At 44.3% G+C, this 27597-nt stretch overlaps 1 protein-coding gene across 1 annotated transcript in view; it reads right to left on the bottom strand.

The window, feature by feature from the left end:
* LOC140734527 (sodium- and chloride-dependent neutral and basic amino acid transporter B(0+)-like) overlaps positions 1-27597 on the bottom strand; it is a 69943-nt gene that overhangs the window by 21334 nt on the left and 21012 nt on the right. The window contains exons 6-9 of the mRNA XM_073058609.1: positions 22725-22857; positions 20147-20287; positions 19010-19238; positions 18122-18247 (exon numbers count right to left, since the gene is read on the bottom strand). Coding sequence (XP_072914710.1) covers positions 18122-18247; positions 19010-19238; positions 20147-20287; positions 22725-22857 — 629 coding nt within the window. The remainder of the gene's footprint in view (positions 1-18121; positions 18248-19009; positions 19239-20146; positions 20288-22724; positions 22858-27597) is intronic.

The raw sequence follows: 27597 nt of genomic DNA on the forward strand, positions 1-27597 counted from the left end.
TCTAATCCTTTCAAAATGAATGCTAACATGAATTTCCTTTCCTTGCTGCTGACTCAACCTGCAACTTAATCTTTAGAGAATCCTACACAAGATCGCCCAAATCCCTCGCACCTCAGATTTTTGAATTTTCTCCCTGTTTAGAAAATAGTGTATGCTTATATTCCTCCTACCAAAGTGTATGGCCATTATATTCCATCTGCCACTTGTTTGCCCATGAATACAGCCAAACAAACAGTATCACTCCAGGGCCAAGGTGCAAAACACAGTACTAACAATCACACACAGCACAAGGCACATATAGCACATATAAGATAGATATCAGTAAAATATGGTCACGCAAAAAATATATAGTCTAAGACCGAGTCCATGAATGTTGCAGCGGTCTGCAGTTGAACACAATATGGCTTGTCTTCTGCTGAACAAACGCTGGTAGGCAGCACCGACTCCAGCTTGGATACCGTGCAACAGCACCCCAAGATCTCTAGTGGAGTGCACCGACTCTGACACCTCTCTCCTGGGTGGCTGTAAACAGGCAACACTGTTGCTTGAGGCCTTGTCATTGTTAGGACCGAGGCTATACATCTCCCCCACCATCCGCCAATAACTCAGGGAATCTGACTTACAGCAGTTCATACTAACAATGTCCAACAGGGTCTTGCAATCATGGGCAAAGCGACTAACATGATCACTCATTGTTGGACTGCCCCATAAAACTGCTGTGACTGAGTGCACCATTATCTTACCAGAAAACCTGAGCAGCAGAATGCAGCAAGAGTCAGGGTGTTGAGGGAAGGACTCCATCATCCAAATCATTGACATATAAGAAAGAAGCGTAAGAAGAAACACAACACAGACCCCTACGGAACACCACAAGTCACCGGCAGAAAGGGCTCCTTTTATTCCCACTCTTTGCCTCCTGCAAATTAGCCAATGCTCTGCCCATGCAGGTATATTTCCTGTAATTCCATTGGCTCTTATTTTGCTAAGCAGCCTCGTGTGGTACCTTGTCAAAAGCCTTCTGAAAATCCAAGTACACAACGTCAATTGATTCTCCTTTGTCTATCCTGTTTGTTATTTCCTCAAAGAATTCCAACAGATTTTCCAGGCAAGATTTTCTCTTAAGAAAACCATGCTGACTTTGGCCTATTTTATCATGAACCCCAAAACCTCATCTTTAAGAATGTTCCCAACCACTGAGGTTAGGCCAACCGGCCTATAATTTTCTTTATTTTGCCACCCTCCTTTCTTGTAGAGCAGAGTGGCATTTGCAATTTTCCAGTCCTTTGAAACCATGCCAGAATTTCATGATTACTAATGCCTCCTCAATCTGTTCAGCTACTACTTTGTGAACCCTGGGGTATAGTCCATCTGGTCCAGGTGACTTACCTACCTTCCAACCTTTCAAGTTCCCAAGCACATCTGCCCCCGACACTCTCAAACTTCCTACATATTGCTAATACCTTCCACAATGAAGACTGATGCAAAATACTTAAACACGAGGAAATCTGCAGATGCTGGAAATTCAAGCAACACACACAAAATGCTGCTGGAACACTGCTGCCTTCCTCAGCATTTTGTGTGTGTTGCAAAATACTTATTCAGTTTGTCTGCCATTTCCTCTTCCTCTTTAATACCGGTTCAGCATCATTTTTCAGTGGTCCTATATTTACTCTCACTTCTCTTTTGCTCTTTATATATCTGAAAAAACTTTTGGTATCTTCTTTTATATTATTGTCTACCTTACCTTCATATTTCATCCTTTCCTCCTTATGGCTTTTTAGTTGGTTTCTTTTGGTTTTTAAAAGCTTCCCAATCCTCTAACCTCCCACTAATTTTTGCTATATTATATGCCCTCTCTTTTTCTTTCATGTTGGCTTTGACTTCCCTTGTCATCCACAGTTGCATTATCCTTCTTTTAGAATACTTCTGCTTTGGGATCTATCTATCTTGGATCTTCTGAATTGCTCCCAGAAACTCCAACTATTGCTGTTGTGACACCATCCCTACTAGTGTCCCTGTCCAATCAACATTGGCCAGCTCCTCTCTCATGCCTCTGTAATTCCCTTTACTGCACTGTAATACTGATACATCTGACATTAGCTTCTCCCTCATAAACTGCATGGTGAATTCTATCATCTTATGAGTGCTGTCTCCTAGGGGTTCCTTTACCTTAAGCTCCCTAATCAAATCTGCTTCATTACACAACACTCAATCTTGAATAACTGATCCCTTAGTAGCCTCAACTGCTAGCTGCTCTAAAATGCTATCCTGTAGGCATACTACAAATTCTCATTTTTGGGATCTAAAATCAGTACCAACCTGATTGTCACAATCTACCTGGATATTGAAACTCCCCCATGGCAATCAAAATATTGCTCTTTTGATATGTATTTTCGATCCCCTATTATAATTTCTGTTGGCACATGGCCAAGTGGTTAAGGCGTTTGTCTAGTTATCTGAAGGTTGCTAGTTCGAGCCTTGGCTGAGGCTGCATGTGTGTCCTTGAGCAAGGCACTTAACCACACATTGCTCTGCGACGACACCGGTACCTAGCTGTATGGGTCCTAATGCCCTTCCCTTGGACAACATTGGTGGCGTGGAGAGGGGAGACTTGCAGTCTGGGCAACTGCTGGTCTTCCATAAAAAAAATCTTGCCCAGGCTTGCGCCCTGGAAACTTTCCAAGGCGCAAATCCATGGCCTATGGAGACTAACGGAGGCCTACTACATATAATTTGTAGCCTATATCCTGCCCAGTATATAACTTCCATCAGGGTGTTTTTATCCATGCAGTTTCTTAACTCTATCTGCAAGGATTCTACATCTTCTGATCCTATGTCACCTGTTTCTGAGGAATTTATTTTATTTTTTAACAACAGAGCAATGCCAGCCCCTCTGCCTACCTGGCTATCTTTTCAATACATTAAGTATCCTTGGATGTTTAGTTCCCAACTACAATCTTCTGTCAGCCACAGCTCAGTGATGTCCACAATGTCATACCTGCCAATCTCTAACTGTACAAAAAAATCATCTACCTTATTCCATATACTGAGTGCATTCAAATATGACACCTTCATTCATGTAATCCTCCCCTGAAAAACTGCAACTCATTCCTCTGACGGCAATTTTGCCTTATCATCTATCTGCCTGTCCTTGCTGACAATTTCACTGTGCTTGTATACCAACTGCCCCATTCTCAGCCCTATCACTCAGTTTCCCATCCCTATGCCAAATCAGTTTAACACCTCCCCAACAGTTGCAGTAAACCTGCCTGCAAGGATACTGTCCCTGTTGGGTTCAGGAGTAACCCGTCCCTTTTCTATAGGTTGTGACTTCCCTATAAGAGATCCCAATGATCCAGAAATCTGAATCCCAGCCCCCTGCCTGCACTGGGTCCTCTGCCAAAACATCCTATTCTTACCCTCAGTGGTGCATGCCACAGGCAGTAATCCAGAGATTACTACCTTTGAGGTCCTGCTTTTCAGCTCTCTACCTTGCTCCCTAAATTCTCTTTTTGGGACCTCCTCCCTTTTCCTACCCATGTCATTGGTGCCAATGTGTACCATGAGGCCTGGCTGCTCACCCTCCCCCTTCACATACCATAGACCCAATCTGAGATGTCCCTGACCCTGGCACCTGGGAGGCAACATATCATCCGGGTGTCTCTCTCACACCCACAGAATCATGTGTCCACTCCTCTAAGTATGGAATCTCCTATCACTACTGCAGAGTTCTTCTCTCTCCCCTTCCCTTCTGAAATGAAGGTGGAATTTTATTGCTGTAGTCTCGCCTGGCTATTTCATTGATTAGATTGCCTTACATTAATTACTAACTACTGAAAACCTGAGACTTTGCTTCCTGAATACTATTGGGTGTATCTTATGGATTTTGGGTTGCTGATCATGAAAATCACCGTGACAATTCCCTATCATACACCATTTTTTTGTAATCGGCTATATTTCTAATTTCAATTCACAATTCAAGTCAATTGAAATTTTGCCCACAATGTAAGCTGATAAATTTTCTATTTTGACTAGGCATGCCTGGGCATGCTTAGGCAAAGCTGATGCTGCATGACAGGATAGGTTTTAGATTCAACAGATGTGATACTTTCTGTTATATTTGTGGTGAGTATATGTTTAAATTGCAAAAACAGAGCATTAATCCTCTTAGGAGCTCTACTTTGGGTGTCAGATCTGTGACCAAGACAAAACCTGAGCTCCTCACATTTGTTGAACAACATACACTGTCAATCTTCGAGTTGGCTCAGAGGTACTCGGAAGTCAATGCAGTTCACTGTCCCGACGATAAGGTAAGAGTGGAAGGATCATGTGACAGACTGCAACTCCTGTCTGACCAATGTGTTTGGTTTCTCTACTAAAAACAAGAAATCTATTCAATATCCCAATCTCCCTTCAGCCATGAGATTTGCACTGCATAACAATAGTCTTCCAGTATAGCCTTTCTCCCAGTACTGAAGGCAGCACAGACATGGAGTCTAGAGGAGGCAACAAAGATGTCATGATGCATGAGCCAGGAATGGATAATTACACTGATACTGATACAGATTTTGAACACTTAATGTCAAGTGTGCTTCATCTGATAACTCAACCTGAGTTAAATGACCTAATCAAAGACTTGGATTTGTCGAAGGTAAAAGGAAAATCACTGAGTTCAAGACTGCAAGGATGGAATCTGCTGTCACCAGCACAAAAACTCCATAAGCAGTTGATTCCAGAGCAGAATTGCCTCACCAATGCCTTGTACAATTTTAACATTACATCCCAACTCCTATACTCAATGCTCTGATTTATAAAGGCCAGCATACCAAAAGCTTTCTTCACCACCCTATCCACATGAGATTCCACCTTCAGGGAACTATGCACCATTATTCCTAGATCACTCTGTTCTACTGCATTCTTCAATGCCCTACCATTTACCATGTATGTCCTATTTGGATTATTCCTACCAAAATGTAGCACCTCACACTTATCAGCATTAAAATCATCTGCCATCGTTCAGCCCACTCTTCTAACTGGCCTAAATCTCTCTGCAAGCTTTGAAAACCTACTTCATTATCCACAACGCCACCTACCTTAGTATCATCTGCATACTTACTAATCCAATTTACCACCCCATCATCCAGATCATTAATGTATATGACAAACAACATTGGACCCAATTCAGATCCCTGAGGCACACCACTAGTCACTGGCCTCCAACCTGACAAACAGTTATCCACCACTACTCTCTGGCATCTCCCATCTAGCCACTGTTGAATCCATTTTACTACTTCAATATTAATACCTAACGATTGAACCTTCCTAACTAAGCTTCCGTGCGGAACCTTGTCAAAGGCCTTACTGAAGTCCATATAGACAACATCCACTGCTTTACCCTTGTCAACTTTCCTCGTAACCTTTTCAAAAAATTCAATAAGATTTGTCAAACATGACCTTCCATGCACAAATCCATGCTGACTATTCCTAATCAGACCCTGTCTATCCAGATAATTATATATACCATCTCTAAGAATACTTTCGATTAATTTACCCACCACTGATGTCAAACTTACAGGCCGATAATTGCTAGGTTTACTCTTAGAACCCTTTTTAAACAACGGAACCACATGAGCAATACACCAATCCTCTGGCACCATCCCCATTTCTAATGGCATTTGAAATATTTCTGTCAGAGCCCCTGCTATTTCTACACTAATTTCCCTCAAGGTCCTAGGGAATATCCTGTTATTTTTCCTTACTTGCCAAAGCAACCTCGTATCTTCTTTTAGCTTTTCTAATTTCTTTCTTAAGATTCTTTTTAAATTCTTTATACTTCTCGAGCACCTCATTTACTCCATGCCGCCTATATTTATTGTAGATCTCCCTCTTTTTCCGAACCAAGTTTCCAATATCCCTTGAAAATCATGGTGCTCTCAAACTTTTAACCTTTCCTTTCAACCTAACAGGAACATAAAGATTCTGCACCCTCAAAATTTCACCTTTAAATGACCTCCATTTCTCTATTACATCCTTCCCATAAAACAAATTGTCCCAATCCACTCCTTCTAAATTCTTTTGCATCTCCTCAAAGTTAGCCTTTCTCCAATCAAAAATCTCAACCCTGGGTCCAGTCCTATCCTTCTCCATAATTATATTGAAAATAATGGTATTGTGATCACTGGACCCGAAGTGCTCCACAACACATAACTCCGTCACCTGACCTATCTCATTCCCTAACAGGAGATCCAACAGTGCCCCTTCTCTAGTTGGTACCTCTATGTATTGCTGCAAAAAACTATCCTGCACACATTTTACAAACTCCAAACCATGTGTGGAAAATTAAAACCTCCCACAATCACAACCTTGTGCTTACTACAAATATCTGCTATCTTCTTACAAATTTGCTCCTCCAATTCTCACTCTCCATTAGGTGGTCTATAATACACCCCTATAAGTGTCATGGTCTGGATCGGTTCCCCTTTAAATGTAGTTAGGTTGCGATCCGGATCATTGACTCCTTGTTCCCTTCTAATTCCGTTTGACGCGTCCCTTTAGCTTGGCAATCAAGGTAATCTACTCTTGACCCGAACTGGCAGCTTATAAGCCCCTGGCTTTAGCCGTTCGGGGCGAGAGTGTTAAGAAGCCTTCGCAAGTCGCTGTCACCGCTACGACAAGCCAGAGTGATCCAGCCCGCATCGGAGTACCAGCAAGTCACCTTCTGTCGCCAGAGTGATCCAGCCCGCATCGGAGTGCCAGCAATTCACCTTCCGTCACCAGAGTGATCCAGCCCGCATTGGAGTACCAGCAATTCACCTTCTGTCGCCAGAGTGATCCAGCTCGCATCGGAGTACCAGCAATTCGCCTTCCGTCACCAGAGTGATCCAGCCCGCATCGGAGTACCAGCAATTCGCCTTCCGTCACCAGAGTGGGTCTGGGCAAGGTCAATCTGCCAGGGGTGAGTGGAAGGTGGAGTTCCGGCTCGATGTTCATGCCCATTGTTCGTGTTTACCCCTCGAAGAGCCTCGACTCGGTGTCTGAGCGGAAGGCGGAGTCCTGGCTCGACGTTCATGCCCATTGTCCGTGTTAACCCCTCGAAGAGTCTCGACTCGGTGTCTGAGCGGAAGGCGGAGTCCTGGCTCGACGTTCATGCCCATTGTCCGTGTTAACCCCTCGAAGAGCCTCGACTCGGTGTCTGAGCGGAAGGCGGAGTCCTGGCTCGACGTTCATGCCCATTGTCTGTGTTAACCCCTCGAAGAGTCTCGACTCGGTGCCTGAGCGGAAGGCGGAGTCCTGGCTCGACGTTCATGCCCATTGTCCGTGTTAACCCCTCGAAGAGCCTCGACTCGGTGCCTGAGCGGAAGGCGGAGTCCTGGCTCGACGTTCATGTCCATTGTCCGTGTTAACCCCTCGAAGAGTCTCGACTCGGTGCCTGAGCGGAAGGCGGAGTCCTGGCTCGACGTTCATGCCCATTGTCCGTGTTAACCCCTCGAAGAGCCTCGACTCGGTGCCTGAGCGGAAGGCGGAGTCCTGGCTCGACGTTCATGCCCATTGTCCGTGTTTACCCCTCGAAGAGTCTCGACTCGGTGCCTGAGCGGAAGGCGGAGTCCTGGCTCGACGTTCATGCCCATTGTCCGTGTTAACCCCTCGAAGAGTCTCGACTCGGTGCCTGAGCGGAAGGCGGAGTCCTGGCTCGACGTTCATGCCCATTGTCCGTGTTAACCCCTCGAAGAGTCTCGACTCGGTGTCTGAGCGGAAGGCGGAGTCCTGGCTCGACGTTCATGCCCATTGTCCGTGTTAACCCCTCGAAGAGTCTCGACTCGGTGCCTGAGCGGAAGGCGGAGTCCTGGCTCGACGTTCATGTCCATTGTCCGTGTTAACCCCTCGAAGAGCCTCGACTCGGTGCCTGAGCGGAAGGCGGAGTCCTGGCTCGACGTTCATGCCCATTGTTCGTGTTTACCCCTCAAAGAGTCTCGACTTGGTGCCTGAGCGGAAGGCGGAGTCCTGGCTCGATGTTCATGCCCATTGTCCATGTTTACCCCTCAAAGAGTACTGGCTCAGTGCCTGAGTTGAAGGTGGAGTTCCGGCTCGATGTTCATGCCCTGTGTCTGTGTCTATCCCCCTCGAAGAGTCCCGGCTTGGAGCCTGAGTAGAAGGCGGAGTCCTGGCTCGACGTTCATGCCCATTGTCCGTGTCTACCCCTCGAAGAGTCCCGGTTCCACGTTCCCAGCTGCGGCGATCCATGGATCCCAGTCTCCAAGTCCAAGGGCCGCGGCGATCCAAGTCCCTAGTCCCCTAGTCCGAGGTTTGTGTTCCTCTTTGTCCTCGGTTTCCTGATCTTCTGTGTGGCGAGTAATAAACGCTATTTTATTGAACCTAAGAAATACGTGTTTGTGTCCTGCTTGTGGGTCCTTCTCCCAACACCCTTGTCCCCACCTCGTGACAATAAGTGTTACTACACCTTTCCCATTCCTCAATTCCATCCAAATAGTCTCCCTAGATGAGCCCTCTAATCTATCCTGCCAAAGCACCACTGTAATATTTTCTGGGACAAGCAATGCAACACCTCCTCCTCTTGTCCCTCCGATTCTATCACACCTGAAGCAACAAAATCCAGGAATATTTAGTTGCCAATCACACCCCTCCTGCAACCATGTTTAACTAATAGCTACAACATCATATTTCCAGTTATCAATCCATGCTCTAAGCTCAACCACCTTTCTTACAATGCTCCTAGCATTAAAATAGATGCATTTAAGAAACTCCCCACCTCTTCCTCTCTGTTTATCCCTCACGATGCGATCAACTTTATTATCTTTTTCTTCCTTCTGCCCTACATCTTCGGTCTGAGCACTCCCCTTCTCTATCACCTGCCTATCCTCCCTCACACACTGTCTACTAGTTTTCTCTATTTGTGAACTAACCTCCTCTCCCCTAGTCTCTTCAAATTGACTCCCACCCCCCAACCATTCTAGTTTAAGGTCTCCCCAGTAGCCTTAGCAAATCTCCCCACCAGGATATTGGTCCCCTTAGGATTCATGTGTAACCCATCCTTTATGTACAGGTCACACCTGCCCCAAAAGAGGTCCCAATGATCCAGAAACTTGAATCTCTGCCCCCTGCTCCAATCCCTCAGCCACGCATTTATCCTCCACCTCATTCCATTCCTACTCTCACTGTCACGTGGCAGAGGCAGTAATCCCGAGATTACTACCTTTGTTGTCCTTCTTCTCAACTGCCTTCCTAACTCCCTATATTCTCTTTTCAGGACCTCTTCCCTTTTCCTACCTATGTCATTGGTACCTATATGTACCACGACCTCTGGCTCCTCACCCTCCTACTTCAGGATATCTTGGATGCCATCAGAAACATCCCGAACCCTGGCACCAGGGAGATAAACTACCATTCGGGTCTCCTGATCATGTCCACAGAATCGCCTATCTGACGCCCTAACTATCGAGTCCCCTATTACTACTGCCTTCCTCTTCCTTTCCCTACACTTCTGAGCTATAGAGCCGGACTCTGTGCCGGAGGCATGGCCACTGTTGCTTCCCCCAGGTAGGCTGTCCCCCCAACAGTACTCAAACAGGAGTACTTATTGTCAAGGGGTACAGCCACTGGGGTACTCTCTAGTACCTGACTCTTCCTCTTCCCCCTCCTAACTGTGACCCACCTGTCTGCCTCCCGTGGCCCTGGTGTGACCACCTGCCTGTAACTCCTCTCTATCAACTCCTCACTCTCCCTGACCAGACGAAGGTCATCGAGCTGCAGCTCCAGTTCCCTAACACAGTCCCTTAGGAGCTGCAGCTTGGTGCACCTCGTGCAGATGTGGACTTCCGGGAGGCTAGGAGACTCCAGGTCCTTCCACATCCGACACCAAGAACAACAAGCTGCCCTCACACTCATAATTCCCCCTTTCCTCAAATAACAGGAAAAACTGAAACCTAAACCTACCTTGTCTCGCCTGCTTCCGCCTAAGCCCGTTTAGCCCAAGCCCTTAAGCCTACACTCTGCTCCTGGCTCACTCCGCTGCCCGCAAATGATGCTGCCCGCTATATAAGTCTGTGTCCTTTTTAAATCTTCCCCACTTCACTGCCGGACGTCACATGCCTGCGCAGTCGGGCCGCTCTTAACTCTGATGAGAATAAGAAAAATTCAAGATGGCTCCCGCCGCACTCCTGTTTTGATCCTCTGACTTCCTTCTCCAAACAATGGCCCAGAGATAGTGATGAAAAATTGTCAATAAATTCTCAGAAGTGATAAGTAGGTATGCGATACATATGTGAAGACAAGGAACTTATGGACAGTGTAACATATTAAATTTACAGCTTTTAGTAATGTTTTCTTTATGGAAGTTTAAACACACATCACACACAAATGTGAAATGTTTTACCCAGTGCAAAAACCTTATTACAGAGGAAATATCAGAGTCATATTTATAGAATTGTGGTAATTTCTCTATTTGTTATTGTAAATAAAGATTTAAATAATTGAGCTATCTTCATTGAGGTAGATGAGTTTAAAATAACTAGTAATGGTGTACAAAATGATAAAAATAAAAATATGAACGGTCACTTATGATGTTTGGTGAATTACTAACAAGTGGAAATGAACAGGATAATTCATAAAATTTATTTTGTTGTGATTGTTGGTTGCCATGGGTGCTGGATTGATTTTGTTTTGTTATGAATACAATGGGACCATAGGTAATGTGAAATTCATACTGATTGCCATTAGTACCTGCGTGGTTTGCTTGTTACTTACATACAATGTACAAAAGGCAACATTACACCAGAATGTGTGTAGAGGAAACTCCTCAGGATGTTGGGAGAGTTGGTGCATTTTGGTGCAATTCAGAGACTGGATTGGCTGTGTTTATTTTCCTTGCAGCAGAGGAGAATGGAAGCAAAATTGGCAGAGGTATGCAAAGTAATGAGGGCATATTAGGTCTGTTATTATGTAACAAATGCAAGCAATATGCCTGTATAAACAAATATAAGACCAAAAAGGATTAGTAAACCACCTTAGAGACTGATTGAAAGTTGATGAGTAACTGGCTACAGAATGTAGATACTTTGTTGAAAAGCATTATTGTTCCTTGCGGGTTTATGAGGACATAGCATTGTGTTTGTTTTCTTTCAAGGGGGATGATGGTTATTATGTGTGTGCATAATAAAGAAATTCAATTCCCAGTGGGTAATGTGGGCGGTTCACCTGGAACTGGAAGTTTTGATGATGATCTGGTTGCACGTGGGCAGTGTTGAGCTGGAGCAGTTCAGAATAAAATGTTCAAGCAGCTTCCTATGCCAAGTTTGTCTTTATTAAGATCAAACATAACAGTAGGAAATACAGGTGGAAAGTAGGAAACATTTCACACAGAAGAGGTTGCAGAATGAGCAACACCTGCACAAGAAGGCAAAATGCATAGAATCACTTTGTTGCACTTAAACTGCTAGAGGAGGCCATTGACACTCTTAACCAATACTTTTGGTTTATATACCTCTCTGGAGGATTTTCACAGAACTCATTAAAATCAGTCTGAAGATTTGTGGTGGTTCCCTATGTGCCACATAGCTTCAAAGTCAAGGGAACCACATAGTCGCAGCCTCATATTACCTTATCAGCACATTTCCTGGAGTCTTTTTAACTATTTGATGATTCAGGTTATTGCTTTTGCTCCCTCCACCACCCTCAACAAAGTTCCAATGGAAAGACTGTAAATTTTGGCAACTGATTTATCTCTTATTCATGGCATATGCCTTCTAGTAAATCCAAACTGACTTCCGTTACCCAATGATGCAACAATCCTCCAATTCGTTAAGAGATACAAAGCATTGCATGCTAAGTTGGATTGGTGCTAGCAATTCATAAAATTTGATTTCCATTATTTGGTAATATACAAACAATAGCAGCATGCCAGGATGCAGAAGTAAGTCTAACACATTGGACTGAAAGAATCAATAGAACAGTTGTGGATTGATCACAAGACTGCAAGGTCTGGAAAATAAGATTGATCAGATTATCAGTGACCAGATTCAGATTTATTTATCACATGTACATTAAAAGATTAAAGAAACAAGAATGGCAATGTTCTGATGAGTTAACATGATTTTTCCTTTCTATGCTGTGAATGGAATAGTTCTCAATTGCCACTTTGAAATTAAATTTTATCATTAAGTTTTAAGGATAGAAAACCATTAATGAAATAGTAATTGTCAAACATCACAAATTACTCAGGAGTCCCCAATGTCTCTGAGAAAATAAGATGTTGTGGCGACTCACTTCCCAGCGCACTCGAACTGGCTCACAAAGCGGCGCGTGCTGGCATTGAGGCCAGTCCCAAAGAGGGCGCCAAGTCTGCTTCACCAGCAAGGGGAAAAGTCCGCATGTGGGACGGGATTGTGAATACGCGCTCCCTACAGCATTCATATCCCGGGGAGGGCGGGAACAGGAAGGCTTTAAAGCGAGGCCACGAAGTTTGAATAAACCTCTTTTGCAACTGCAGCTCACCGACTGCGTGTCGTTATTTCAGCGCTGCATGTAGCACACCGCTACAATTGGTGACCCCGACGGCCCAAATGATATTTGGACCGGAGATGAATGACGCCGCATCTGTTCATGCAGTTTCGTTAAAACTGCCAAGCTTCTGGACGCTGTGACCTCACCTATGGTTCCAGCAAGCAGAAGCCCAATTCCACATTCTGCAGATAACCTCGGATGCCACACGTTACTACTACGTGGTGAGCTCCCTCAACCAGGAGACAGCCGCCCAGGTTGAGGAGTTCATACAGTCGCCCCCGGAGGATAGCAAATACACAGAATTCAAAGCCCTGCTCATAAGGACTTTCAGACTCTCACGGCGCGAGCGAGCTGCCCGCTTACTGCACCTGGATGGTTTGGGAGACAGACCGCCGTCAGCTTTGATGAACGAGATGCTGTCCCTGGCAGGAGGACATAAGCCCTGCCTCATGTTTGAGCACGCGTTCCTGGAGCAGCTGCCCGAGGACATATACCTGCTGCTGTCCAACGCGGATTTCAGCAACCCCCAGAAGGTGGAGTCCCGGGCAGATGTGCTGTGGAAAGCCAAGAAGGAGAGTGGGGCATCCATTGCACAGATCACCAGGCCATGCTCCCAACAGCAGATCAGACCAGGCCCGGTGGCAGAGCCCACTAACCCCAGAGGCAGGGGTGAGGAGACCAATGAACAATGGTGCTTCTACCACCAGCGGTGGGGCGCAGAAGCCTGCCGCTGTAGCCTGCCCTGCAACTTCCCGGGAAACGCCAGGGACAGCTGCCGCTGATGGCTATGGTGGCTGGCCATCAGGATAGCCTCCTGTATGTCTGGGACAAGCAGTCGGGACGCCGCTTTTTAGTCGACACCGGAGCCGAGATCAGCATCTTACCTCCGACGAGTTACGACACCTGCAACAAAGAACCAGGTCCCACCCTGAGGGCCACGAACAGCAGCACAGTAAGGACCTACGGCACCCGTACGGTGCGGCTACAGTTCGGCTTCAGCCAGTTCACGTGGGACTTCACACTGGCCGCCATAGCCCAACCGCTCCTGGGAGCGGATTTTTTGCAGGCTCACAGCCTATTGGTCGACCTGCAAGGGAGGAGTCTGGTCCACGCTGAGACTTTTCAAATGTTCTCCCTGGGTGAAGCCCAGTTGCCGGCCCCACACCTGGACTCCATCACGCTGTCCGACAACGACTACACCAGAGTCCTGGCGGATTTCCCATTGGTACTGGCACTGCAGTTCACGGCTGCCATGCCCAGACATGGCATACAGCACCACATCCCGACACAAGGATCACCCCTCCACGCCCGTGCTCGAAGGCTTCCCCAGGACAAGCTACTGCTGGCAAAGGAGGAGTTCCAGAGGATGGAGGAATTAGGGATCATACGACGGTCCGACAGCCTATGGGCCTCCCCCCTGCACATGGTGCCCAAAGCAACAGGGGGCTGGAGACCATGTGGCAACTACCGCAGGCTAAACGAGGCTACAACACCAGACCGCTACCCTGTGCCGCACATTCAGGACTTTGCAGCAAACCTGCATGGTGCACGGATCTTCTCCAAGGTAGACCTCTTCCGGGGATATCATCAAATCCCGATGCATCCGGACGACGTCTCCAAAACGGCACTCATCACCCCGTTCGGCCTTTTTGAGTTCCTGCACATGCCGTTCGGCTTACCGAATGCTGCACAGACATTCCAGCGGTTAATGGACGCAGTGGGACGTGACTTGGACTTGGATTTCATCTATTTGGATGACATCCTCATAGCCAGCAGAAGTCGTCAGGAGCATCTGTCCCACCTCCGTCAACTCTACGCCCGACTGAGTGAATACGGCCTAACAATCAACCCGGCCAAATGCCAGTTCGGGCTCGACACCATCGACTTCCTGGGCCACAGGATTACTAAAGACGGGGCAACCCCTCTGCCCGCCAAGGTAGACGCGGTCCGCCATTTCCCCTGACCCACCACGATCAAAGGCCTTCAGGAATTCGTGGGTATGGTAAATTTCTACCACCGCTTCCTCCCCTCAGCAGCCCGAATCATGTTTGCCCTAATGTCGGGTAAGGGCAAGGACAATACCTGGGACGAGGAGTCCACCGCCGCTTTAGTTAAAACCAAAGAAGCCTTGGCAAACTCCGCGATGCTAGTGCACCCCAGAACGGACGTCCCTACCACCCTCACAGTGGACGCATTTAACACGGCAGTCGGTGGAGTGCTGGAACAACTCTTCGAGGGTCGCTGGCAACCTCTGGCGTTTTTCAGCAAACTCCTACAAACACCTGAACTCAAATACAGTGCTGTTGGTGCAATACCTGGCAATCCGGCATTTCAGGTACTTCTTGGAAGGTAGGCCCTTCACCGCGTTCACGGACCACAAACAGCTTACCTTTGCGTTCACGAAAGCATCCGACCCCTGGTTGTCCCGCCAGCAGCGATATTTGTCCTACATCTCCGAATACACGACGGATGTCCAGCATGTCTCAGGAAAGGACAATGTCGTGGCGGACGCCCTCTCTTGCCCTAACATCCAAGCCCTGTCCCGGGGGTAGACTATGATGCACTGGCGGAGGCGCGGCAGGCAGACGAGGAGATCCCTAGTTACAGAACTGCAGTCTCCAGTTTGCAGCTCCAGGACCTCCCCGTAGGCCCAGGTGAGAGAACCCTACTCTGTGACGTCATCACCGGCCAACCCCGTCCCATCGTCCCGGCAGCCTGGCGGCGGCGCGTTTTCAACTACATTCATAACTTAGCACACCCCTCCATCAGGACAACCGTCCGGATGGTCTCCAGCAGGTCCGTTTGGCACAGACTCCGCAAGCAGGTCAGTGAATGGGCCAGAACGTGCATGCACTGCCAAACAGCCAAGGTGCAGCGGCACACCAAAGCCCTGCCACAGCAGTTCCACCCCACCCACCGGCGTTTCGACCACATTCATGTGGATATTGTGGGCCCCCTGCCAGTGTCGCGAGGAGCGCGGCACCTCCTGACTATCGTGGACCGGTTCACAAGATGGCCAGAGGCGGTCCCGCTCACCGACACCACCTCCGAATCTTGCGCCCGGGCACTGATTGCAACCTGGGTGTCTCGCTTTGGTGTACTGGCCCACATTACCTTCAACAGAGGCGCCCAGTTCACCTCCAGCCTGTGATAGATAGATAGATAGATAGATACTTTATTCATCCCCATGGGGAAATTCAACTTTTTTTTCCAATGTCCCATACACTTGTTGTAGCAAAACTAATTACATACAATACTTAACTCAGTAAAAAATATGATATGCATCTAAATCACTATCTCAAAAAGCATTAATAATAGCTTTTAAAAAGTTCTTAAGTCCTGGCGGTAGAATTGTAAAGCCTAATGGCATTGGGGAGTATTGACCTCTTCATCCTGTCTGAGGAGCATTGCATCGATAGTAACCTGTCGCTGAAACTGCTTCTCTGTCTCTGGATGGTGCTATGTAGAGGATGTTCAGAGTTATCCATAATTGACCGTAGCCTACTCAGCGCCCTTCGCTCAGCTACCGATGTTAAACTCTCCAGTACTTTGCCCACGACAGAGCCCGCCTTCCTTACCAGCTTATTAAGACGTGAGGCGTCCCTCTTCTTAATGCTTCCTCCCCAACACGCCACCACAAAGAAGAGGGCGCTCTCCACAACTGACCTATAGAACATCTTCAGCATCTCACTACAGACATTGAATGACGCCAACCTTCTTAGGAAGTACAGTCGACTCTGTGCCTTCCTGCACAAGGCATCTGTGTTGGCAGTCCAGTCTAGCTTCTCATCTAACTGTACTCCCAGATACTTGTAGGTCTTAACCTGCTCCACACATTCTCCATTAATGATCACTGGCTCCATATGAGGCCTAGATCTCCTAAAGTCCACCACCATCTCCTTGGTCTTGGTGATATTGAGACGCAGGTAGTTTGAGTTGCACCATATCACAAAGTCCTGTATCAGTTTCCTATACTCCTCCTCCTGTCCATTCCTGACACACCCCACTATGGCCGTGTCATCAGCGAACTTCTGCACATGGCAGGACTCCGAGTTATATTGGAAGTCTGATGTGTACAGGGTGAACAGGACCGGAGAGAGTACGGTTCCCTGCGGCGCCCCTGTGCTGCTGACCACCGTGTCAGACCTACAGTCTCCCAACCGCACATACTGAGGTCTATCTGTCAAGTAGTCCACTATCCAATCCACCATGTGAGAGTCTACTCCCATCTCCGTTAGTTTGTGCCTTAAGATCAGCTTAAGGTCAGCTATGGGCAGCCTTTTGGGGACACAGCTGTACCACACCACTGCCTACCACCCACAGTCGAACGGACTAGTGGAGCGTTTCCACCGTCATCTGAAGTTGGCTCTCATGGCCCACCTCAAAGGGCCTAACTGGGTGGACGAGCTTCCCTGGGTCCTGCTCGGAATCTGCATGATGCCCAAAGAGGATCTGCACACCTCCTCGGCCGAGTTGGTGTACGGCGCACCCCTGGTCGTCCAGGTGAGTTCATACCAGCCCCAAGGGGGCAAGAGGAAGAACCCGCAGCAGTCCTGGGCAGACTACACAAGAGGCTCGGTAACCTGGCCCCCATACCCACTTCACTGCATGGGCAGAACCCGACCTGCGTACTCAAAGACCTGCAGAACTGTAAGTTTGTTTTTGTACGCTGGGGCGGACACCGGACACCGCTACAACGGCCCTCCGAGGGGCCATTTCCGGTGACCAGAAACTACGGGTCCACATTCATGCTGGACATTGGGGGGAAAGAGGAGGTTTTCACAGTGGACCGACTCAAACCGGACCACGTGGACTTGGCGCAGCTGGTTGAGATTCCGGCACCGCGGCGCAGAGGCCGACCTCCCAAACAGGGACCGACCCAGACTGTGAACATTGGGGGGGTGTATCACCGGTTCTGGGGGGGGGGGTTATGTGGCGACCCACTTCCCAGTGCACTCGAACCGGCTCACAAAATGGTGCGCGCCGGCATTGAGGCCGGTCCCAAAAAGGGCGCCAAGTCTGCTTCACCAGCAAGGGGAAAAGTCCAGGCGCAGGACCGGACTGTGAATTTGCATTCATATGCATTCATATCCTGGGGAGGGTGGGAACAGGAAGGCTTTAAAGCGAGGCTGCGAAGTTTGAATAAACCTCTTTTGCAACTGCAGCTCACCGACTATGTGTCTTTATTTCAGCGTTGCGTGTAACACACCGCTACAATGTAATGTTTGAGAGTGGCAATAGGTACAGGCAAGACTCAACACCTATTTCTAGTAAGCTGAGTACAGTGGACTTCAGTATTTTGCCAAGTGGATAACTAACACATATGCTCAGACACTCGTGCATTAATATAAATGTAATACATAAGGCATTAATCTTTGGAGAAATTTAAGTACTATTTGTTGAGTCTGTGCACTGAGATCACAAGAAAGCTCCATGTACAATAAATAGTGGAAGAAGCGCACCACTTCACAAACAAACAATCCTCCCTTCTCAACAGCATCAGTCTGTGGTTCCCATATCGGTCAACCAGAGTAGAAAGAAATTCATCTCCATCTTAAGAGATTGGTTATAATAATATAAAGTAATGAAGAAATGTAACTCTTACCTATATTTGCAAACTGACTGTCAAGTCCGAGTGTGACCAGCATGAAGAAAAACAAAATTGACCAAAATGGTGCCACTGGCAGCTGTGCAAGAGCCTCCGGATAGGCAATGAAAGCCAAACCAAAACCTAAGCAGGGAAATAAATTAAACGCTGCAATTAATCTTACTCCAAACCAAACAATGCAAATGTTGTCACCTTTGAAATGATTGTTTTTATTTTACATGACTGAGATCTATCAGTTTTGGTGGTATAATTGTGCATTTGATAGCTATTCTACAATAGGCTATGTGCTGGTGAAATTGACATTTTCTATTTAAGGTTTCAAGCCATTTGTAGAGGAAAGTACCCTTCTACTTTGCCCTCACAATGTTTGTTCTCCCCTCTTTCAGATTTGACGATTTTGCACCATAATGCCATTTTCTCATTGCCCAGACAGCCATAACAGCCATCCTGGCTATCACCCAATCAATCTTTCCAGTTTTTTGCTGTTGTCCATGCCCACAAGTACTGAGGTGTAATCTGCACAAACTCTTTCCAGGCAGGACTCTTGCATCCAGCTATCGTTGTGGTTATGTGTCCCTCTGTTACTCTGGAATGGATTTGATTTTAGATTCCATAAGTGAAACCAATATTAACCCAATCACATGTAATGCATCCAAATCAAATCAATTAAATCAATAATGGCCACAGCTTGCTTGGGTTATATGGCCAAAGCTAAAGGTTGTGAGTTGCACATCTGCTTTCATGTACAGATGAAAGACTGCCTATCACTTTTAGCTTAAAACTACTAACACAGTTTTGCCAATAGGGATGAAAATGCCATGTTTCTTGAGAAGTTCACTTCTACCTCATTGGGTATTGAAGATAATAGGTCTGATTGGTAGGTACCTGATTTTGCGACTTCTGAAACAAGCTTGTCTTGTATATGAGCCATATGTCCAAGGACAGAGAAGATGGCAAATCCAGCAAAAATACTTGTAGCACAATTAATAATACAGACAGCGATGGCATCTGTGTAACAGTTGTTGTGGAATTTATTGTAGGATGACAGTGCTGTTAAACCTCCCCAAGCAACTGATAATGAATAGAATATCTGAGTTGCAGCATCTTTCCAGACCTGATAAATGGAAGGTAGAATTAATTAACACGGGAGATTGCACATCAGTTTTGCATACAATTGCATTGGAGGGTACTATTACACCTCCATAATGAGCTGAACAACTGAAAATCCTTTTGTCAGTAATTAATAGAAAAGATGGATTATCTTTTCACTTTATCTAAATTCCTCCAGAATTCTACTAGTTTGATTCCCGAGGAAGGGCCTCAGCCTGAAATATCAACTGTACATTTTTCCATAGATAAGTTCCTCCAGAATTTTGTGTGCGTTGCTTGGATTTCCAGCATCTGCAGATTTTCTCTTGATGGAGATTGATAATGTTATGTTTTAAACACATGTCATGTTGAATGTGTATTAACTTTTATCTTTGTTAAAAGTAGCACTAAGTAGAATAATTAAAATGCTGTGAGGAATTCACCATTTAATAGTCAGATCTTATGTCAGTAGGTGTCATTTCATAATATTGGAATCCCACTTTATTGTTTTTATGTAACCTGCCCCAATTTTATTAGTGTATTGTCTACAAGACACTAAAATGAAGGTATGAAGAATGTAATATAGTTATTATTGCATTGGATTTCTTTACAATCGTCACCCTCCCAATTCTATCATCTAATTGAAATTAAAAAAAATCTCTCCATGTTTGCTGTAATATCCCATCTGCAAAAACTAAATATTAAAATACAAATCAAAGTTCTTAGTCTTTATTCTTTGGTAGCAATTTTCTTCTAAATCTATCAATTAAAATACAGTAACTAAGGTAATTTTCCTCATGTATAAATATTCCAAAAAGTGGCAGATGTTTATAAATTTGATTTTTCATAAATCAATGAAATAAAGAAAAGTGAAGCACAAACTCGGTTTGACTAAGAAGTACAGTTGCTTTTATAGATTATTGATGCACCTACCTCAGCGTCAGCTAGTCTACTGATATCTGACTGGCTTCCAATATAGAATTCAATTCCTTTATAGGCTCCATCCAGGGTCGCACCTCGGATCAGTAGTATAATAAGAACCACATAAGGGAACGTTGCAGTGAAATAAACCACCTGATTATGGAGAGTAGGTTCACAAACAACAAAAGAAGCAGAAAACACCAAAAGTCAGTTTGATGAATTGTAATTACATAAAAACATATTTCTTTTGGATATTATTTTACTGAACTTAAGTAACGCAAATTTGGGATGGATTTTGCTTCCAAAAGCAAAAGATCTCATACTTAATAATTAAATGCCCTATGCTTAGGGACAGAGAAATTATTTGTTAATTATACATTTATTGAACCAAGTGCTCTGTTTGTAAAGTTCCACAATTTTCTTGACAGAAATGGAATCTTATCTTTAGCTGCAATATTATTTTAAAATGCTTATTGGATTTAATTATAACTGCTTGTTAAATTTACCATGCAAAAATAAATTGTTATTGAGAAAGGACTTTTAGAATGGCATGATAAATTTTGATACACCTGAGTCCAACTTCCATTCTCCTCTGTCCTAAGAAGGGAAAGATTGAAACATGGTTCCTCACCTCCTTCAGTTGTAAGGTAAAGTCAAGAGATTTTAAAAGCCAAATATTTAATTGATTTAAATTGTTTTCTTATTTTCCCCTCCTTTTCTTAACCCAGTATTGCTTTCCCTTGCATTTACTTTCTCTACCTGATCTAATTCAGCTTCCACATTTCTATTTCAGTTGTCACTGAGCTGTACAACCTTTGACCTACCACATCAATGATCCATGCTGACCTCTTGCCCAATCTACACTAATGTTATTTTCCTACTTAAAGTCTCCCCCTGTCTAAGCCTTGATTATGTAATTGCCTTTTTAAATTTTTCATTCATGCAATGATTGTAACCAACTTCCTACCTTTGCTGGCAGTGAGATCCAGATTTCAACCATTCATTGCATTAAAAAATCTTTCCCCTCAATTCTTTTCTTTCACCTTAAATCTATACCTTCTTGTTTATGATACTTACTACGAGAAAAATCATTTATGTAATCTATATCTATGCCTCTTATAATGTAATATACCTCTATCAGGTTACCCCATGGCCATATTCACTCCATGCCTGTACTCAGTATCTTAATCTCTTCTCATAACTAAAATCTCCAATTCAGGCAACATCCTGCAGGATCTTCTCTGCACTCTCGAATACAGTTAAATCCTTTCTATAGTGTAACAACCAGAACTACACACCATACTTCAAACATAGTCTATCCACTGCCTTGTAAAACTGCAGCTTATCATCCCAACTCTTATATTCTTGTGCCCTGACCTATGAAAGCAAGTATGTCAAATGTCTTGTTTGTCCTTATACACCTGTATTGACACTTTAAGGGAACCATGGATTTGAACCCCAGTGTCCCTCTGTTTATTAATATTCCTTAGTGGATATGTTCTAACCTTATTTGAAAATGCATTACCTCATAATTTTCAGGGATAAATTCATCTGCCAATGATCTGTCCAGTTTTTCATCTGATTTATCCCTTATGTAGCTTCAGATAACTTTCATCTACAACATCACCTACTTTCATGTAATTCACAGACGTATTAATCCTATCTCTTCCATACACACCCAAGTTGTTAGTAAATATCATAAACGTCAAGGGATCCAGCACTGATCCCTGCGATATATCAGTAGTCATAGATTACTGATCAGAAAGGAATCCTCAGTTTCCTATTTTGGATCTGTTTAGCCAGCATGCCATAGATCCCATGTGCCTTACCATTCTCAACTAGTCTACCACGCAGGTCAGATGTTTTACTGAAACCTATATGGGCAATCACCCTCCTTTCATTACTCTTCTTAATTACGTCCTCAAAGAATTCAATTACAGTAGTGAAGCAGGATTTCACAAGCACAAAGCCATCTTAACTTAGCTTTGATCAGCAGCTGTCTTTCCAAATGTATATAAATCCTATCCCTTAGGATTTTCTCCCTAGCATTTACATATGGTGCACTGGTATGTTACCTGGCTTATACCTGCTGCCATTGTTAGTTAGGAATAACGTTAGCTCCAGTTTTTTGGCACTTTGCTTATGGCTAACGAAAATGCCGAAGTTCATTCCAGGGCCCACCTATCATCCCTCCACTTTCCTGGTTTGATACGTATTTTAAAAATAACATTGTTAAAAATAACAGCAGTTAACTGTTGTTCCTTCTGTTTATTCAAGCTCAGATCTTTTACATGCTTTCTCATGTGTTATAAAGTCAACATATTCTGAACTGAAGAGTAGAAAAGGGAAGTCTGATCAGTAGGGGATTCAGAGGTTTGGAGAACTGTGACTGTTTCTTTCATACAGGAGAAAGGTCTTCAGATATAACTTAGGTGGGCAAGAGTCATGAATAATGGAATCCACACTTGCCTAATTATCGTTAACATCACATTTGAGATAAACCAGCACACTTCTCAAATAATTTATAAATTGCAGTTACATTGTTGATTGTTACCAGAAATTGCATTTTACTCATCACAAATTATTTTACCTTTCCTGAAGATTTGATTCCTTTAGATAGTGTGACTGCAATTATCAGCCAGGCCAAAAGCAGGCAGAGAGCTAAGTACCAGACTATCTGCCCCGTCTCACTGATTGAACTTGAACGACGTAAAGCCACTTTACTGAATAGAACGAAAACAAACATATCGTAAATAAGGGTACTGTTAGCACCTTTATGGATAAGTAAGATAATGGTCTACAAATCCTGCTGTGTAGTGTATGCACAATGTGACTGATTTATATTGCAAACTTCTTGAATTATGAATGGCATCATTTATTTTAAAGGTTTTGTACAAGTGTCAATGCAAGGAACGTGAGAAAATGTGTTGGGGTAATTTTGAGGCCACTGCTATAGTCACAGGTTGTATCATAGAAACATATTTAACTTGTGTTGTGGGCTGGGGGAAATCCATCCTTCAGGGCCCTGACTCCTTGCTACTTAAAGGAATGATCAGTAAGTTTTAAGCATAGGAAGAGTCAATTACATATTATTAGATTTCAGTTGAAGAGTCGGAAGACTGTAGTGTCATTTGTTTTCAGGATCATGTTGAAAGAAGGATAATTTCAGTATCAGTTGTTGATCTATATGATTTTCTTCCCCAGTTGACAACACAGAATAGCGTGGATGCCATTTGCTTATTGAAAGCGATGGGGTAAAGGGTACAAATGTGGACTTGAGGAATATTGAATGGACAGGAGGAGGAGTATAGGAAACTGATACAGGACTTTGTGATATGGTGCAACTCAAACTACCTGCGTCTCAATATCACCAAGACCAAGGAGATGGTGGTGGACTTTAGGAGATCTAGGCCTCATATGGAGCCAGTGATCATTAATGGAGAATGTGTGGAGCAGGTTAAGACCTACAAGTATCTGGGAGTACAGTTAGACGAGAAGCTAGACTGGACTGCCAACACAGATGCCTTGTGCAGGAAGGCACAGAGTCGACTGTACTTCCTAAGAAGGTTGGCGTCATTCAATATCTGTAGTGAGATGCTGAAGATGTTCTATAGGTCAGTTGTGGAGAGCACCCTCTTCTTTGTGGTGGCGTGTTGGGGAGGAAGCATTAAGAAGAGGGACGCCTCACGTCTTAATAAGCTGGTAAGGAAGGCGGGCTCTGTCGTGGGCAAAGTACTGGAGAGTTTAACATTGGTAGCTGAGCGAAGGGCGCTGAGTAGGCTACGGTCAATTATGGATAACTCTGAACATCCTCTACATAGCACCATCCAGAGACAGAGAAGCAGTTTCAGCGACAGGTTACTATCGATGCAATGCTCCTCAGACAGGATGAAGAGGTCAATACTCCCCAATGCCATTAGGCTTTACAATTCTACCGCCAGGACTTAAGAACTTTTTAAAAGCTATTATTAATGCTTTTTGAGATAGTGATTTAGATGCATATCATATTTTTTACTGAGTTAAGTATTGTATGTAATTAGTTTTGCTACAACAAGTGTATGGGACATTGGAAAAAAGTTGAATTTCCCCATGGGGATGAATAAAGTATCTATCTATCTATCTATCTATCTATCTATCTATTGAACCAGTTGTGATATTATTGGACAGAGTAGAATCTAAGGGGATAAGCTCTTCCCATTTCTGTGGGAGAGGTTCTAAGTGAGTACTTTGCATCAGTACTTACCAAGGGGAAGAATACGGAGGATAGGGAAATCAGTATGAAGTATGTTAATATGCGATGGCATTGTAAAATGAGGAAGGAAGTAGCATTGGGTCTCGAAGATGGATCTTCTACATTCTAGATGTGAAATACCCCAGATTATTGAGAGAGACAAGACATGAGATTTCTGAAGCTTTGATGAAGATCTTTATGTCCTGTCTAGCCACGGGTGAGGTCTCGAAAGACTGATGAGTAGCTAATGTTGTACTATTATTCAAGATGGGAAATAGAGTTACTTCTGGGAATGTTAAACTGGTGAGTCTCACATCAGTGGTAGGGATGATACTGGAGAGGATTCTTAAGCGTAGCATTTATGAGCATTTGGCAAAATTAGGGACAGTCAATACGGCTTCCTGTGCAGTTTACTAGGAACTTGACAACGTCCTTCACAAGAGACTCATCAAAAAGATGAAGATGCATGGGATCCATGGTGAATTGGCCATTTGGCTTGCCTGTAGAAGACAGAGGATAGTGGACTTATTTCAGCCGGCCCTTGTTCCCTGCTAAACACCATTAGTTCAAGTCTAAAGCTGTTGTGCAGAGATCCATAGAGGAACTTCTGATGTTTGTGTAATATATAAATCATATATTTATATATAGAGGGAGTGGTGAAGTGTTGAAGTGAAGAGCTGGGAAGTTGATTGGTGAAAGAGATACAGGGCTGGAGAAGGAGATAGAGGGTAGACCACAGAAGAAAGGGAAGGGGGAGGAACACCAGAGGGAGGTGATGGGTAGGTCAGGAGATAAGCTGAGAAGGAGGATAAGAATCGTGAAGTTTGTTGCAGCTTTGTAAAACTCCAGTTAGGCTGCATCTGGAGTATTGAATTCAGCCCAGGTCACTTTTCTGCTTCATCCACTATCCTTGATTTAACTCAAATCCAAAACTCTATCTGCCTGTCTGCCGAGGAGTAATGTATAACCCAGAGGTTTTCTTGAGAACTTTTTTCCAAATGCAGTAAGCAATTCTTGCCCAACATTGACAGTACTTATTGCCTCATTATTTTGGAATTTCATGTGGTAGTTTACGAGGGCATGTTAGTGACAGTAATTATATGTGTTAAATTAAAGTCACTTCAGTTCTCCTTAAGAATCAATCAAAACTACCCTTGCCCATTCTGCATTTGACAGATCCCTGGAGGTCATTTAGACAATCAACAGAACGGTAGAAGAAATCAAGTAGCATCTGTGGGGGCAACATGTGTATGTTAATAGTTCAGGTTGACAGCCTGCATAGCAATGTTGCTTCACCTGCTGACTTCCAATGTTTTGTTCTTAGTTCCAGTTTTCAGCATCTGCAGTCTCTTTTGTCGTGGAGGCAACTGAATTTACTTAGCTTTATAGGAATACACACTAGGGAATGCTTGACTGATACTGCAACTGCATGTTAAAGATTGCTGTTGTAACGGTAATGGGCTGACCTTCTTAACCTTGCAAAGGTACTGTTCTATTACTGAAGTTGAAGTTCAAGATACAAGATTCCAAGGGCACCGAGGAAAGAGCTACTGACAAGAAATGAAGTTGCCTACTTCCCTATTTGTACATAGCAGATCAGTTTCTAAAGATTGGGACTATCCACAACAAGGATTATCTCAAGGGCAGCATTGAGCTAGCTCATTCCCAATGGCTGCTGTGGTGGTAGCCTCACCGTTCTGATCTACAACTTCAATCCATAATTGACTGCAGTACAAATGGCTGGACTGAGTGCCAGTTTATATTTAAACTCTAGGAATTTTTGTAAACTTCTTGCTCATAATCAAAAATGGGAGATTTCACTATTCCATTATTAATATGGTGCTAACTGTCATAAGACTATAATATATAGGAGCAGAAGTAAGCTGTTTGGCCCATCAAGTCTGCTCTGAGTGTGTCCAAAGGATACACAGGTTACTTGAAATTGGAGTCTAAATCTCACAGCATCCTCAAATAAAAACATTTTTTTTTTCCACTGTGTACTTGGTCCCAGATTATGGCAACAGAGGAGGCCACACTCGGGTTGGAGGAGCAACACCTTATATTCTGTCTGTGTAGCCTCCAACCTGAGGGCATGATCAATGAATTCTTGAACTTCCGATAATTGCCCCCCCTTTACCGTTCCTCATTCCTGTTTCCCTCTCACACATCTCCTTATCTACCTATAATCTCCCTCTGGTGCTCCTCTCCCTTCCCTTTTGTTCATGGTCTTCTACCCTCTCCTATCAGATCCCCCTTCTCTAGCCCTTTATCTCTTTTACCAATCAACTTCCCAGCTTGTTGCTTCGCCCCTCCCCCTCCCCGTTTCACCTATCACCTACCACCTTGTACATCTTTCTCCCCTCCCCTACCCTCTTACTCTGACCTCATTTTTTCCCCAGTCCTGATGAAGGGTCTCAGCCCAAGAAGTTGACTGTTTACTCTTTTCCATAGATACTTCCTGGCTTGCTGAGTTCTTCCAGCATTTTGTGTGTACTACCAAATATTCATCTTGACTTAGAAACATAGAAAACCTACAGCACAATACAGGCCCTTCAGCCCACAAAGCTGTGCCACACATGTCCTTACCTTAGAATTTATCGAGGGTTACCCATAGCCCTCTATTTTTCTAAGAATTGATGATCAGTGTTTGTGCATAGCCAATCCAATACACTGAGTTTGATTTATGTGCTGGGTCCCTGATCTCAACAGAAAAATCTAGATACAAGTGCAGGCTAATGGGAAGACTACTGAGTTTGATATCAAACTGTACACGTGCTTTTGCACAAGGTGTGGTATGCAAGGCAGGCATTGACAGCAATAGTGCAGACGGATACCGATCCTCACAGCATTGTCACTTTAGCATATGTTTTACAGGCCAAAATGATATTTTCCATTGAGGAAATTAATATTTCCAAAATACATTATTAACAAGCTGGATATCAAATTTGAAATCATATTGTTTCCTTTCTATTTTCAATTTCTTTACTACTACTACTATTGAAGAAGGAAGGCCATAGGATGATCTGAGATATTAGGTGAAATAAAATAAATAGCATACCAGCTTTCCTGTCACTGTCCTCAGATTTGCATGACTTGTGGTTAAATTAATAATGGAAATTTATCTCCATTAATGATGCAATATTAATGTGAAAATCAAGTGATGGAATTTTACAGAAAACATGAACTGAATCAAAAAACCAAACTACTGGAGGAATTCAGCAGGTCAAGCAGC

This window comes from Hemitrygon akajei, chromosome 10 (genome assembly GCF_048418815.1).
Source record: "Hemitrygon akajei chromosome 10, sHemAka1.3, whole genome shotgun sequence".
Taxonomy (NCBI): domain Eukaryota; kingdom Metazoa; phylum Chordata; class Chondrichthyes; order Myliobatiformes; family Dasyatidae; genus Hemitrygon; species Hemitrygon akajei.